At 39.3% G+C, this 16,173-nt stretch overlaps 1 protein-coding gene across 1 annotated transcript in view; it reads left to right on the forward strand.

Annotated features, from left to right (window-relative positions):
• The window catches only part of LOC122086716 (protein CHROMATIN REMODELING 4-like), a 20,281-nt gene extending 4,337 nt beyond the window's left edge, over positions 1 to 15,944 (forward strand). The window contains exons 2-7 of the mRNA XM_042655700.1: positions 216 to 254; positions 343 to 569; positions 4,119 to 4,233; positions 12,697 to 12,767; positions 12,859 to 13,537; positions 13,679 to 15,944. Coding sequence (XP_042511634.1) covers positions 216 to 254; positions 343 to 569; positions 4,119 to 4,233; positions 12,697 to 12,767; positions 12,859 to 13,537; positions 13,679 to 15,745 — 3,198 coding nt within the window. The 3' untranslated portion in view covers positions 15,746 to 15,944. The remainder of the gene's footprint in view (positions 1 to 215; positions 255 to 342; positions 570 to 4,118; positions 4,234 to 12,696; positions 12,768 to 12,858; positions 13,538 to 13,678) is intronic.
• Positions 15,945 to 16,173: the final 229 nt, after the last annotated feature.

Below are 16,173 nucleotides of genomic sequence, written 5' to 3' on the forward strand. Positions count from 1 at the left end.
AAAAAAAAAGAAAAAAAAAAAAGAAAAAGAAAAAGGAAAAGAGAAGTTGACATTGTCCAATTTTCAATTAAAATGGTGTCAATAACTTTATGATATCTTGCATGGTTTCCCAGTATCCTGTTATGTGAATTACCATTTTTAATAGAAATGAATATGCTGTATTTTATTATTTCTGATATCGATCTGCTGTTTATTCCAGAGTTTATTTTTATTAGGTGCTTGCAGCAAAGACTGTTTTTGGTGTTTCCATGACTGTAAGAAAGTAGTCTATAAGTCTATATGTGATATTAGTCTGTTTGGATGCAATGCTTTTGTGGGGATAATGTCTGTTGTTTCTTTTAGTTGGATAACCAAAAGGAGTTAGAAGCCAATCTAATATTTTTTCTGGTATTTCAAAATTTAAACACCCAGTCAGTGGAATGGAATGATGAGGCAAGTGAAGAACAAATTGGAACTGAATTCCTTCCTGCCGTGAGTGGTGATGTCTGTGCACAAGGTTCTGAACAGAAAGAGGAAAATGCTGTTGGTGTTACTGAAGAAAATGAATGGGACAGACTTTTGCGTTTGAGGTCAGCAGTTAGTTACTTTACAAGGGCACTTTGTTCTTCTGTATTTTTTTATTATTATAATATAATTGCTGTGAGGGCGGACCTTGGTGCAGTAGTAAAGGTTGCTCGATTATGACCTAGTGGTCATGGGTTCGAGTCAGAAAACAGCCTCTCCGCTAAGTGGGGGTAATGCTGTGTACATTATGACTCTCCTCCCCATACTCTGCAGTGGCAGGAGCCTATATCACTGGGCACGCCTTCTTTTTATAACATAATTTCTGTGAGTGGTTGCACATTTTTTTTTGTGTATGTACATAGGGATATAAAAAGATTGAATTTGTAGTGAATATATGGCATATGTGTTGCTGGATTTTATTCAATCCCACAAATATTTCATTTGAGTCTCTGAAACCCAAATTTGTTAAGATTTACATTTTCAGAATCAACTATGATTATATCTGATTAAGTCTTAAAATTTTCAATCTAGCATTAGTGGGTGAGCCTGTGGTGCAACGGTTAAGTTGCAGTATTGCAACACGTTACTCATAGCCACTCACAGGTTCAAAACTTGAAAACAGCCTCTTTTGCAAAGCAGGGGATAAAGCTGCGTACATTTTCCCCTCCCAGGCTTTGCAGTAGCGGGAGCCTTGTGTAGTGGGTTGCTTTTTTACAAGTCAAAGAACCTTCATTTCGATCAATTAAATCTATAGTTTACAAAAAATTAATGAATATTTTGTTTGGGAAAATGAACTTTGTCCAGGAGCGTTGTGTATGCTAGTGCTTCCCCGAGTTCTCTCTCTCCCCCCCCCCCAAGGAAATGACATATTTGCCCCTCTGTCTTGAGAGGAGAGAGATAAGACTTAGAGAGCTCTAGCGTATGCTATGCTCCTGGATAGACTACTTCCCAATTTTTATACATAAAAAGACACGGATGTAAATCAAATAAATACAAACTATGTGAATGATTACTTAACTACGTGTACCATTTTAATGTTGTCAGAGCTGGCATGTGATAGTAAATGACGTGGAATTGACTTATAGAATCTGTTCCTTTGACTACATGATGATAGGATGAGAAATTCAATTCTAAAAAACAACATAACTGGGAATGAAAGAATAGATGATGGGCTGAAAACGCTTCTGTGGCTTTTATTGTAGGTTTTTGTTATTTGTTTTTATAAATTGACATATTTGCTATTGCTTTGGAGACTATAATTGAAAGCATGATTCTGAAAATTTTGAGTATGATTGCTTAGAACCCCTAGGTTTGATCTTTTACAAGAACAACAATATCAACTTAGCCTTTTCCCAACTAAATGGGGTCGGTTACATGGTTCCGTTAGAAGGTAAAATAATAGAAAACATAAAGAAAGACAAGAAGGGAAAAAGAAAAGAAGGGGGAAGAAAGAGAAAGAAACAAGGGGAAATTACTTAGATCCATGAGATAAGAAAAGTAATTACAAGATAAGTAGGTTTTAAACTTAATTTACATCCACAAGAATATATTTTAAAAATATTTACTTAATCCCCAAATCATTTAATGTTCAACCCACCCAAAATAAAAGTAAAATTTAACTTACTAAAATACCCTTTTACATCACTTTTATCCATAAACGCTCCTCATTTTCTATATCCAGTCTCCACCTACTCATCCTTTCAGGTCGTAAGGCAAAGCCACCGCACCCCACTTCCCTACTTCCCTACCTCCCCACCCCCCCAAACCACTCCTTCACTGACCCCTGACCCTGCCCCTCGCTTCCTTGCGACCTCGGCTCACCCTCCCCTGTCCCTGCCTAGCCCTGCAACTCCCTTCCGAGGATCTGTTTTAACATATTTGAATCAGTTTCAAGCAGTGTGGTTCATGTTGCACTAAAGTCCCATGCACTGTCCTCTCCCAGTAGATTCAAATTTGGATCCACCAAATTAAAGGTCTTGCAGCCAGGAGTATATTATCCTAGCCACGTAGATTCTGGTATGATGTTTTCCTGCTCTTTTATATGGATTCTCAGAAACTTGCTCCTCTTCTTTCGTACAATTATTTTCTTTGTTCTTTGAAGTTTAAACAATATTTTCCCTACCCACTGACCTACGATCAAACCACCTTTGTTTCTCTTAAAACCACAATCAATCTCTCTGTAACCACCTACTCATCAAGCACTCATAAATTCACCCCAAACGTCACCATCTAAGCCTTCTAACCTCAAATTCTTCCAAGTCATTGAAGCAAGACTTGGACAGTTCTTATAAAATCCCCACCATAGCTTAGCCAGACCATTCAAATTTCCCATGGCATCTGATCTTGTTGGTAGCTGGGATTTCCGGTAAAGGAGGACAATCATAGAAAAGGGAGAGGTTAGTTTCAGAGCCACTGTAATTGAAGAGATTGAAATCGAGTGTTGTCTTGATGATCTGTTTCGGACATGGATTGTCCCATAAATCTTTTCTGGCTATTTTGAGACTTTGAAGCTGTAGATCGGTCTCAAGAACTCGGTACGTTTGAGATACCATTTCTATCTCAGAAGAGCCATTAATGCACTTGAGCTTAAAGCACGGTAACCCACAATAACTAGGTCGGCCGTTCCCCCAGAACGAATAGCCGATGCAGGAGAGGTTCCCCTAGTTGTAATTTTGGCTGCCGTTTGAGTAATTTTCATCATCTAAGCTTGATGATTTCGAAACATTATTGGCAACAAAGATGAAGATGAGGGAGGAGAAGAAGAGATGAGGGAAAAACACTCTCTACAGGATATAGAAAATGATGAGTGCTTCTGGATATAAGTGATGTAAAAGGGTATTTTAGTAAGTTAAATTTTACTTTTATCTTGGGTGGGTCGAGCATTAAATGATTTGGGGATTGATGTAAATTAAGTTTAAAACCTACTTATCTTGTAATTACTTTTGTTATCTTGTGGATCTAGGTAATTTCCCCAAGAAACAAAGCACCACCATAGGAACATCCCCCCTACAATCAGTTGGCAACATGGATCCTTGCTCTCCAAACAGTTCTATGTGAGGTCATACTAGAGTTAAGACCGCCTCTGCATGTCATTTCTTACAACATCCTCTATGGTCATTTTAGGCTTACCCCTACCTCTAGGTTTGATCTTCTAGTTCATTTTATTTCATCGTCTCAGTCTATTTTTTCTGATTATATGTGCAATTTTTATGCAGCCATTTGTGTTTAGATATGGAAGCTAACCCTATTCTCCTCGAACATAGTTTTCAAGATCTTACATCAAATTCAAAATTTTAAAGTTTATTCTTATATTAGGGCCATTAGTATCACTCATATTTTGATTGCAATTTTTTTCTACATCCAAATGCATGATTAATCACTCTATGTTTGACTCAAGTAACCAATTGTCATAATGATTGTCAATTGTATATTACTGGTTTGCTATGAATTGTTGAATACATAACATAGGTACCTGAAGACAACATGAAAAAATGCACCCAAAAATTATTATATGAACGAGAGAGATATCCTGTAATGACACTTACTAAACCAAGTTTACAGCATTCATATAAGACAGAATTTTGATTTTTATATATTTTTCATTGGTTTTGAAGGTGGGAAAAGTATCAAGTTGAGGAGGAAGCATCTCTTGGTAGAGGAAAGCGCTTAAGGAAAGCAGTTTCTTATAGGGAAGCCTTTGCTTTGCATCCTAATGAAACCATGAGTGAGGTAATATTTTCTCTTTGAACCTACTTCCAGAACTGCATAGCTATCGAGAGTTTCTTGAATGTGTAGCTACTTCATAAGTTGAAAGTTGTATCATTTTGTGTATCTTCATACTTTAATGACAGCAGTATATGGTAGCTCTAAAGAATAATTTTTTCTAAGGATTAGAATAAATTTGATATAAAGAAGGAAAAAAGTTGTTTATTAATTCATATTATATTCATAATCAATGGTACATGTTCAAATGCACCTTGGCACTATGCACAGCTTGTATGACTTGTTTAGCAGATAATTTCTGAAATGTATGTTGTTTTTTAATGGATGCCAAGAAGTGCCAATAAATTTGTTTATGAGTTGGCAAAACTAGGTGCATCCCTTTTTGCTGATAATATCCCATTCTGTGGTATCCTCTAAACTCATCTTATTATCCAGTGCATACCTAAGCTGATTCTACTATAAAACCACATGGAAAAAACTCTCTTAAGTAAGAAAAAGCTACAATTTTTACCAGAGATAATTTAATTTTTTTCTATTGCTCCAATCCCACTGTGATAAGATGTTCCCACATGTGTAAATTGACCTCAACTGATCTCGGACAGTCGAGGCTTTGAAAATAGCTGTGATGGAGATGCTCCTACATCACTAACATGGAGTTTGGGCTGGCACTTAAACTGATTGGCTTTGGCCTAGCTGCTTAGCTGGTACCCCTGTATGGATAATCCTCACACAATCGAGGCATGACCCTTTATAATGAAATGGAATACTCCTAGAGCCATCTCCTCAAAGGAGCTCCAGTCATTCATCGTTGTTAAGTCACCTTCTATTAGAATTGTTTCTTCTGTTTTCTTGTTAATTGAAAAGTTCCACTGTGCAAAAAGGGGAAGGGGAACTTATAAGGCACAGTGAGGAAATGCAGATGCATAGGCTGCGCTTTAACAGTTCAGCCATGATGTAGATAAGTCACTTAATGGGATTATTTTATTACAACTAAGCCTTGGTTGGGTTATGTATGTGTTGGGCATTTGATCCCATAGGTTTTCTTTCTAATGTGCCACTTTAATGGACCTAAAATATGGGTTGGGTAGAAAGTAGGAAAACAGGGATTTAATTCAATAGTCTAGATAGAGTCATGTTTTGTGTATATTTCCTTTGTTTTTTCAGTTTTCTAGTTAGTTTAGGTTTCCCTGTTTGTTAAAGATTAGGTTAGGCCTTTCCTTTTTAGTTTTTGAGTCAGTTTTGAGTCTTCTATATAAGTTTGTAAGGTGCTATAACATTGAACACGAATTTATTAATGAAAAAGAATAGATGGCTTATGCCGTTGTGCTGTGGGATGCAGTTGGGTGAGATGCCTAAATCTGAGGGGTGAGATGCCCATTCACTAGTTCTTCTTCCCCCTTCTCAACCCTCTATCGAATTCTTTTTTTTTTTTTTCCTTTTATTCGTTTGCTGTGAGAGAGTGTTTGAGAGTTAGAACCAAGCCTATTGGAGGACATCGTTTCTATTCAACCAGAAGTTCAGATCTTACCTGGGATTAGGATCACTTGTGATTCTAGTTGTACATTATTTGGTATCAGAGCCTAGCCAGACCAAAGATGGAGCCACGTGAATTTCGTGAGATATTTTCTTCACACATGTTCCTTGAATGGATATATGAATTAGATGTGTACTTTGACAACTACAACTTGACAGAGACACGACTTCAATACGTTTGCTCCCAATTGAGTGATTGTGTTCGAATACAATGAAGAGTCCATGAAAGGCAATTTCAAGCTCAAGGGCGTGAGCCTAGAACTTGGGACGAGATGCAATGTGAGTTGGCGGCATGTACCTATCTAAACGTGAACGAAGTATGTACTTCCTTCCACCAGAGTTCTTTCCAATTACACCCCAAATGCCACCCTCAGGTGACAAGAGCGTGAAGGAATTGTTTGACCACATGGCCATTATGCTGCAACAAATTGCAAAGGAGCAACAAGAGAAGACACCTTCAACCAATGAACTAGAGTCAGAAGTTGAGGTTAGTGTTGAAGAAATTTCAGCAATTCCTATTGTCAAGGAAGAGCTATACATTGATGTTCCCATCAATGAGACTTATGTGGAAGAGTTCGAAAGCAACAAGGTTGCCACAATGGACAATGAAGTTGAGGTTGAGGAACTTGACACTACAACAACTGTGATGACTGTGAACAGCTTAGCGGAAGATCTTAAGGAGCTTGAGATTGAAATTGTGGAGGTTAAGAACATAATGGTTGAAGGCTTTCATGTGGTTGATTCCATGGATACATTTGAGGTTGTTGAAGCTGAGCATGTGGAATTCGTCATCCCAGTAAAGTATCTTGAAGACCGAGCTCATCATATTTTAGACTACATCCTTATTATCAAAGAGCTACCTGAATTTTTCTAAGGCTTGAAGAGGGACGTGCACCATGCTATAATCACCTTCACACTCTACAAATTTGAAGACAAATTTTTTCTAAGAGGGCGAATTGATGCAGATAAGTCACTTAATTAGCTTATTTTATTGCAAATAAGCCTTGAGTTGGGTTATGTATGTGTTGGGCCTTTGATCTCATGGATTTTCTTTGTAATGGGTCACTATAATGGGCCTAAAATATGGGTAGAAAGTAGGAAAACGGGGAATTAATTCATTAGTTTAGTTAGAGTTCTGTTTTGAGTCTATTTCCTTTGTTATTTCAGTTTCCTAGTCAGTTTTGGTTTCCCAATTAGTTAAGGGTTGGGTATGGCCTTTCCTTTTTAGTGTTTAAGTCAGTTTTAAGTCTTCTATATAAGTTTGTAAGGGGCTACAGCATTGAACACGAATTTATTAGTGAAAAAAGAAAAGATGGCTTATGCTGTTGTGCTGTGGGATGTAGTTGGGTGAGATGCCTAAACCTGAGGGGTGAGATTCCCATTCATTAGTTTTTCTTTTCTCTTCCCAAACCTCCCTCGAATTCTCTTTCCTTTCTTATTTTCCTTTTATTTGTTTGCTGTGAGAGTGTTTGAGAGTTAGAACCAAGCCTATTGGAAGACATCTTCTCTATTCAGCCAGAATTTCAGATCCTGCATGGGATTAGGATCACTTGTGATTCTAGTTCTACATTAAGCCATGACAACCATCCAAATGGCATGGGGCATGCTATTCTGGTTCAATCGGGGAGAGTTGGTCACATGCTTCCAAGTAGTTCAATTTAGCCATCTCAACAAACATATTTCAACTATAATTCGCTTATGTATTTGTTTCTTTAGTTGTAGCATTTGGGATTTTAGAATATTGTTGGTTTAAAAGCCGTCTTATGAACTTCTCCTTTATTTTAAACTTTTACGTCAATTGAGAGGTGCTTTTGGAGGGATCCGACTCCCCTCCATTGAGGATCGGTCATACAATGCCTAAGGAAGCGTAGGGGCTTGACATGTTGATGCGGTTCCGGGTTCCAAAAAGGGGATCAGATCACTTATGGGCCCACACAAATATTAGATGATTCAAGAGTAAGACATGATGGCAGATTGGTAAATAAAACAAAGTCTCAAATATAGTGGCAGAACTGTAAATAGGAAAAACCTTAAAGGATTGATAAAGAAATAAAAGAGAAGGATATGAAAGGGATTTAGATTTATTTGCCAAGGGTAAATTAGGAATAAATTTTCCAGGGGAACTCTTTGTAGTTGCCCCCATTTAACTAGGCACATCCAAGATCCGGTTCTGTGGTGTATTCTATTCGCTGGTGATATTGTCCTAATAGATGAAATAGTGGAAGGAATTAATATTAAACTGGTGCTATGGAGAACAAGCTTGGAATCAGGAGGCTTTATGATAAGCAGAACGAAGACAGAGTATATTGTGTGCCCGTTTAGTCAAACTAGGGGAAGGGATGGAGTGGTGAAACTTGGGTAAGATGAGCTTTCCCAGAGTGACTGTTTTAAATATCTGGGGTCCATCGTTAACAAAGAGGTGGTATAGAATATTATATTGTCCATAGAATTAAGGTGGGATGTGGATGAAATGGAGAGGTGCGTCGGGGGGGTGCTATGTGACAAAAGATTGCCTATTAAACTCAAGAGAAAATTCTACAGGATAATTATATGACCAGCTATGACATATGAAGCGAGCAGTCAAGAAGAGTAATCTGAATAAACTAAGTGTCGCAGAGATGAGGATGTTGAGAGGGTTGAGCGGCAAAACCAGGAGAGAGAGAGAGAGAGAGAGAGAGAGAGAGAGAGAGAGAGGAATGATCATATTAGAAAAGATTTGGGGGTTGCACCAATCCAGGATAAGCTCCACAAGAGCCGGTTGAGGTGGTGTGACCATTTTCAATGGAGATGTACGGATGTCCCATTAAGGAAAAGTGACCAGATTCATTTGGAGGGAGCCAGAAGAGGTAGTGATGGGGACATCAAGATGTACATCTGAAGGAAGAAGAAGACCCAACCTTCTTTGTGGTTGGAGGATTAGAAGAAGGAAGAAGAAGAAAGAAGAAGGCAGAAGAAAGGGAGGCTTGATCCAGCCTTTCCAACACTGGATCGAGTTCCTCTCCTTCCAAACTTTGCCAAAGATTGTGTGGTCCCCACCAAATCTGATAGTTTAGTAGTTTTATTTTCTAGGATTTTTTTTATTTGAGTCTTTAAGTTAATTAGGGAACTAAGTAATTATCATATTGTTTTCTTTTTGAAAGTTTCTTTGTTTATGAAATAACGTTCCTAGAATAATCTTTTCTTTTTAGTAACTAGTTTACTACTTATGTAAGGCCATTGGCCGTCTAATTTTTTAGTTAATGAATTATTGGAAAAAAAAAAAAAAGCAAAGATGCTGTCCCTCTCTCTCGCCTCTAACTATTCCCCCCTTTTTCTCGATCACTCTCTCGGTTCCCTCTTCTCTATCTCGCTATTCTCTTCTCTCGCCTCCTCTCTCTTCCAATTTTTCTACTACTGCTGTTTACTGTTGCTGCTGCTGTTTACTGTCTACTGCTACCGGCTGCTCTCTGCTGCTGTTGTTTTCTCTCCATTGCTGCTGTTTAGTCTCTGTTGTTGCTGCTGTTATTCTCTGTTGCTGCCGTTGCACTATTGCAGCCACTGTTTGCAACAATCGAAGGCCATACTACGTGGATAGATCATCACCTGGGCTGCTGCTGATCATCTTTCAATAATCAGACTATTACTGGACACCATCTTCAAAATCTGGGTTTTTTTTTTTCTCAGAACTGGGCAGTAGGTAAGTATAGAATGAACCTTCCCATTCCCCCATTATCCCCTCACTATTTGCTCCATTAACTTTCATTAAAACCCTCCACCTTTTAGCCCATTGTTTAACTTTATTTGCACCACTGTTTACCTTAGATATTGCTGATTTTCTCATCACAAGTATGACTGATTTTGGAGCATATAATATGGTATCTTTATCTATCTTTGGTGCTTAATAGGCTAGTGTCATAACCTAATTTAGTTTGCTGCTATGTTCCCTACCCCATGTTTCCTCTTGACACTTAAGTGAGTTCATGTGTTTTTCTTCTTAAATTATTATTGTTCTCTGTTACTTTGTTCATTAGCCTCACTTTATTTTGCATGTAATCTTGTTTGCTGAGCTTCCTTTATCGTATCCAACCCAAGTCCCTTAAGTTTGTCCTACCTAGTTAACCTCGTAGGAAACCTAGTCACCTAGGAACCCCCTACATCAGGTAGGGGCAGGCTTAGAACGACTATTGACGGAGTGGTATAAAAAGATATGCATAAATTCTAGTATGACCACAGATAGAGTTGTGTGGAGGACAAGGACCCTTGTAGCCGATCCCTTGTAGGGGATGTTCCTATGATGCGTCTTTGACTACCTTTTTTTTTTTTCCCTCTTTCATACCGGATCCATGTAGCCGATCCCATTCAGTTGCGATAAGGTTATGATTGTTTTTATTGTTATTGTTGGTAGATTAGGAAGGTACAAAAGATTAGGGTAACTTGTAAATATAGACAACTTTGGTTTCTAATTGAAGAGCCCTTTCTTCTACTCCTACCCACAATAGAACCCAAGCTCAACGATAAACCAGAATCATTTCCGGAGAGATATCTTCCTCAATAGGATTCCAAACCTCATGAAATTTCAGGGAGGGGTTCCCAAGCTTCAGATCTGATGAATTGATTTGATAAGCAGTTAGCATATCACCAAGGAAAATGGTATTAAATACCTAAAACCGCTGTTGGCGGTTGGACAGAAACCAAACTTGATTTCAGGTTTGAAAACCCATGTAAGGGAAAGGATCAGGGCCAACTACTCTAGGCTTTGGGTCCCCATAGAGTGGTAAACTAACCCTAGAAATCCCAGGTCAGATCAAAGCTTCACCTGAGAGTTTGAAACAATTCTTTGAGTCCTGCTATTACCACCAGTTACAGGTAAGGGAAACAGAGCAGTAAAGAAGGGAAAAAGGAGCAAGAAGAAGAAGAGAGAGAAATAGAGAATCACAAGGGGGAGGGGGAGGGGGAGGGGGAGGAGAAGGTCACACGACCATTGTGAAGTACCTACCCGGCACAATCAACAATTCAATTCAATTCATTCTTCAAAAAACCTATCCAATAACTTGGGTTACATGCTTTTATATAATAAAGTGAAATTAAAACTTGCCTAATTAAAATCTAAAACTAAAATAGCAACTCCTAATTACTTTCTCAATTCTAACTAATAAAATTAGAAACAAAATAAAACTCAAATTGGTTACTCCATACTTGCCTAACAACTACCGAAAATAAAACTTCTAGGGAACCCTATTTTAGGCACTTTAAACATAGTGGAACTCTTAGATTGTAAAAGAAAAAAAATAAAAAATGGTAATTTGGCTTTGGACCCTAGGTTGGTAGTGTACGTGTATGCAGTATGATTCTGTATACACCATGGTTTTAGGTATTAGTATTGGGTCGAAAGTATTGTATTGGTAATCCTAATACCTGGCCGATATGGGATCGGGTTTCCATATTGGTACAGGTGTAAAAGTCTGATGCCAATACGACACAGCCGATCTGGGATCGGGTATCGGTATTGGAAAAAAATCTATTTCTTTTAAATGAATATCAGGGTAAAATTGATTGACCCAGACTGATATGAGCCAATCCAGGATTGGATTGGTATCGGTATGATCGGTATCCCGATACCCAAGAACTAAATCCTTGGTATACACAAAACTTAGTACTAGAACACACATAATTCAATTAAAACAGATAAAATATACTTTAGGAATGAATAAACATAAAACAAAAAAGCATTTCATAATTATCAAATGTTATTCATGGTTCATTACAAAGATATGGGAGTGACTTGGTGAAAAATCACAAAAAATGAGTTTTTCTAGTAAGTATCCCTCTTTGAAGTCGAAACTGGTGAAACGATAATGAAACTTGAAACATGGTTGACATCTCAATGAAACTGCAAAATTTTGATCGAAACCATGCATTTATGAGAAGATTTTGATTGACATGATACTGAAATCCAAAACATGATCGAAATTTCACAATTTTGGTGAAATTTCAAATTTTTGATCGCAGACTGTTTCGTTTTGACAGCTTGTGAAACTGTAATATTTCGGTTGGCTTCACAAAATTCCTTTGAAACATTGTACCATTTTTGTGGCAACAGCACACCGTTAGTATTAAAATGAAACTTTGCAAGATGCTGTGGCACGGATGTTGCATGTAGCTGAATGAACTATGATAAGGAAACAACACATACATTAGTTGAGTATATGGCTGAAGTGAGTACGTTGAGACGTATGAATGGCAAGACTAGGAGGGATAAAATTAGAAATGACATTTGAAGAAAAGGGGAGTGGCTGGTTGTACCACCAAGTTAGAAGATGAGGGAGTCATTTGAGATTGTCTGGACATGGGCAATGAAGTCCATTTAATGTGCCAGATTTCCAGTGAGGACTTATATGGTGCAAATGAGAGGAGGCATGGACCAAATATAAACTAGGTTGAAATCATGAGCAAAGACATGGGTACTTGTGAGTTAACAGCATAATTGGTTTTACGTAGAGTAGAATGATGCAGCAGTATTCCTGGAACCAAGTAGCCAACACCATCTTCATCCGGCTTACTTGTATAACTGGCTCTTACCTCAGTTATCTTTCCACAGGAACCATATTAGTCTTTCTCAAAATTATTCATTAGCCTAAACACTGCTGTCTGGATCTGTTGTGAGCCAAATTAAATGTGTTCAATGTGAAGCATATCATCATAGCCAGATCTGCTTTATTAAATTTTGATTTGTACTTTGTTACCTCTGTAATTTCCTTGAATTGGCTTGAAAATTACGGTGTCTTCTCTTCATTCCTTAATTGCTTATTCCATTGAAGTTTCACTTGTTTCTTCCTTATTATTTTCATAAGTCAAACAAGCCTATATTACTTTTGCTCCTTTTTGAAATGGAATATGCGTACTTCTTGACTGTAATTGTAATAACTTCTTGACTGTAATTGTAATATGTCAAATCAGAGTGGTAATGAAGAGGAACAGGAGCCAGAACCGGAATATACACCTGCTGGTCGAGCTCTAAAAATGAAGTTGTAAGTCCTCCGAAGTCTTTCTCTTAATTGGTTTTGACTACCTTTGTTCGTGTTAAGATTCTACATTTATTGAGTTCTATCCTTTGAACAGTGCCAAGCTCCGTGCTAGACAAAAGGAAAGGCTTGCTCAGAGAAATATCACTGATGGATCTCATCATATAGAGGGTGAGCTTCGGCCTGAGTCACTTCCCCCATTCCCTGCCACTAATGCCGAGGGAGGGGAGCAATTAGTAGATCCTGCCAGCAAACGAGCTTTAGCCATCGATTTGGAGAATGACAAATTTGATCAGTCATCAGATGCATCCAAGAACAAGAATGACTCAACTCTGAGGTTAGGCAGGCCTCCAAAACCTGTTCATGGAAGTGTCTTGGGCAGTCTGGACCTTTCCGTCAGGCCCCCTGATCCTCTTTCATCTGATGTCTTCCTCCATAGCCCCCACTTGCAGAGCACAAGTTACAGCAATTCAGTGCCTACCAGCAACCTGTTACCAGTTCTGGGACTTTGTGCTCCCAATGCTAATCAACTAGATTCAATACATAGTAACCTTCACTCTTACTCCCTCCCAAAATCCAACTGTGGCCAAAGCAGTGTAAGCTTGGGGTTTCCAGAATTTCCTTTCCATCTAGCCCCTGGTGCTGGAACATCAATTAAAACGGACATAAAGGGCCGAGAGAGTGTTGCAGTTGCATATTCACTGCCAGATTCATGCTCAGATATCTCCCAGTGCCGGGCCAAGAGTACCATCCCAGAATACTTTCCATTTAATCCGGTATGTGTGCTTTGGAACCATTTGGCATCCTGCTTTTCTTTTTCAGTTAAAACAATGCAGCACATTCTGATTATTAGTATCTCGAGCTTCAAGTTGCCAATATTATGAATTCCTGCCTTCCCTTTGGTGTCTGTTTTGCAGTATCCTCCTGTAAGCACACAAGGAAGAGGCCCTGATCCTGTCAGTATTTCAGATCCGTCTTTCTCTGCCTTCCAAGAAAAGATGGCGCTGCCAAACTTGGCTGTAAATGAGAACCGGCTACCCAAATTCTCACTCCCAGCTAAGAATGTGGCAAGGTCCCATCCTGACTATTTGCCTAACTTGTCACTGGGCATGAGAAATGAAGCTCTAAACGACTCATTGCAAGATCTCCCTGCAATGCCCTTGTTGCCAAATTTGAGATTGCCACCAGAAGATCCGAAATATAATCCACTGTTGAGAGAAGTGCCTCCCTCACTGGGTCTAGGTCAGGTGCAGCCCTTGTATTCCTCCTTACCGGAGAATCACAAGAAGGTACTTGATAACATAATGATGAGAACAGGATCCGGATCGAATAACTTGTTCAAAAAGAGAGTAAAGATAGATACCTGGTCTGAAGATGAACTTGATGCCCTCTGGATTGGTGTTCGTCGGTATGGGCGGGGTAACTGGGAAGCCATGCTCAGAGATTCCAAGCTAAAGTTTTCTAAATCCAGAACATATGAAGATTTGTCAGTGAAGTGGGAGGAGGAACAGCATAAGATCTTTGATGGAGCAGCATTGCCAGTGTCAAAGTCGGGGAAAGCACCCAAATCTACCTCATTTCCTGGCATCTCTGATGGTATGATGATGCGGGCATTGCATGGAAGTAGACTTTCTAGTCTTGGGACAGACCACTGCCCGCCTACTAAATTTCGAACTCATATGACAGATATGCAATTGAGTTATGGGGATCTAACATCCACCTTGCCACATGTTGATCGATTTGAACAATTTGGTGCTCCAAATGAGCGCAATGCACTTATTCCACCTTGGAAATCTGATAAATTTCGGCCAGATTTCATGGGAGATTTTCCTGCTGGGCCCTCGGATAGACCTGGGACTTCGAACTTAAATTCGGAGCTTCCATTTATGCTTAATTCTTTTGCAAACAGTAGTTTGAGCGCTCTTGCTGCGAATTGTTCAAGCAGCTGCGAGTTCAAGCAAAAGGAGGATGAACCGGGTGCAAATAAGCATGCCAAATTGCCAAGTCTTTTGGATAGATCACTTAATTTGTTGCGGGATTCTCATAACAGCATGCGTGCTGGTGAATCCACTAGCACTGGGGTGCTGCCTGAGCCCAATAAGCAGCTCAGTAGCTCTTCTGCTGCAAAGGATGACACAGCTGGAGCTAGTTCTATGACAAGCAAGCTTCCTCATTGGCTCCGGGAAGCTGTCAATGTTCCTGCAAGGCCACCAGAACCTGATCTGCCCCCAACTGTTTCGGCAATAGCTCATTCTGTACGCTTACTTTATGGCGAAGAGAAGCTGACAATTCCACCATTTACTGTTCCGGGTCCTCCCCCGTCCCAGCCTAGGGATCCTAGGAAGAGTCTGAAAAAAGAGAAACGTAGGTTGCGAAAGCTCAAGCGGATGCCACCAGACATTGCTGAATCCAGCAAAAACTTTCAGACCAGCTTGTTCGGTGACAATGTTGCTTCAAGCTCCATTCCTCTGGTACCATCATTACAGCCAACATCCGTGGGCACATCAGGGTTTTCTGGGAGTGAACCTGATCTCAACTTGCCGCCATTGAATTTAAATCTGATGAGTTCTCCACCATCATCATCCTATATAAACTACTGCAAGAAGATTGGCACAGGATTATCCCCCTCTCCTGAAGTGCTTCACTTGGTAGCGTCTTGTGTGGCTCCAGGCCCACAGTTATCACCAGTACCAGGAATGGAGAGATGTAGCTTCCTCAGGAGTGAGAAGCCTTTGCCAAAGGTTCCTGATGCAGTTGGCGAGGGTGGAAGCTCCGAATTGAAAAGTGTACATGAAAAACCAAAGGCTATGCAGAGCATATTATTCCCTCCTTGGAGTGAGGTTTCCAAGGATGTAACTGACAGGACTGAAAGTGGTGACTCCAGCAAGACTCACTCAGATCCTTGTAATATCAACCGACCTGAAGAGGAAATATCATCCGAGGAAACTGTGTCAGATGACCATGGGAGTGAACATGAACCATAGCCATTTTTCCCTCCATAACTTTGTAGCTTCAGAGCATTCCGGCAGCAATGATTCTTTGTAAGAAAGATTTATTAGAGTGTTTACTAGCATCAGAGGGATCAATTAGGTTATTTACTGTGTAAAGTTTCTTCAAGAGAAAAGAAATTTATATATATATATATATATATATATAGATGTCCTGTTCTCATTTTGCATCTCATCTTTGGTCTCTAGTCTTTGGCCTCTCTGCCCATCTCAAGCAGGTTGGCTCTTTCCTGAAGAAGAGATTGCCATCTTTATTAATGGTATTTATCAAAGGTTGGTTCAAATGCAGGTGGTGATTTAATTCAGAAGCCGGAGCTCTGAATTTTAATTGGTAAAATTCGTCTGACATGGTTTCCCTTTTATTTTTGCCTGCCTTTCTTTGTGCTTTTGTTTTGTAGGGAGGT

This window comes from Macadamia integrifolia, chromosome 8, assembly GCF_013358625.1.
Source record: "Macadamia integrifolia cultivar HAES 741 chromosome 8, SCU_Mint_v3, whole genome shotgun sequence".
In the NCBI taxonomy this organism is placed as follows: Eukaryota; Viridiplantae; Streptophyta; class Magnoliopsida; order Proteales; family Proteaceae; genus Macadamia; species Macadamia integrifolia.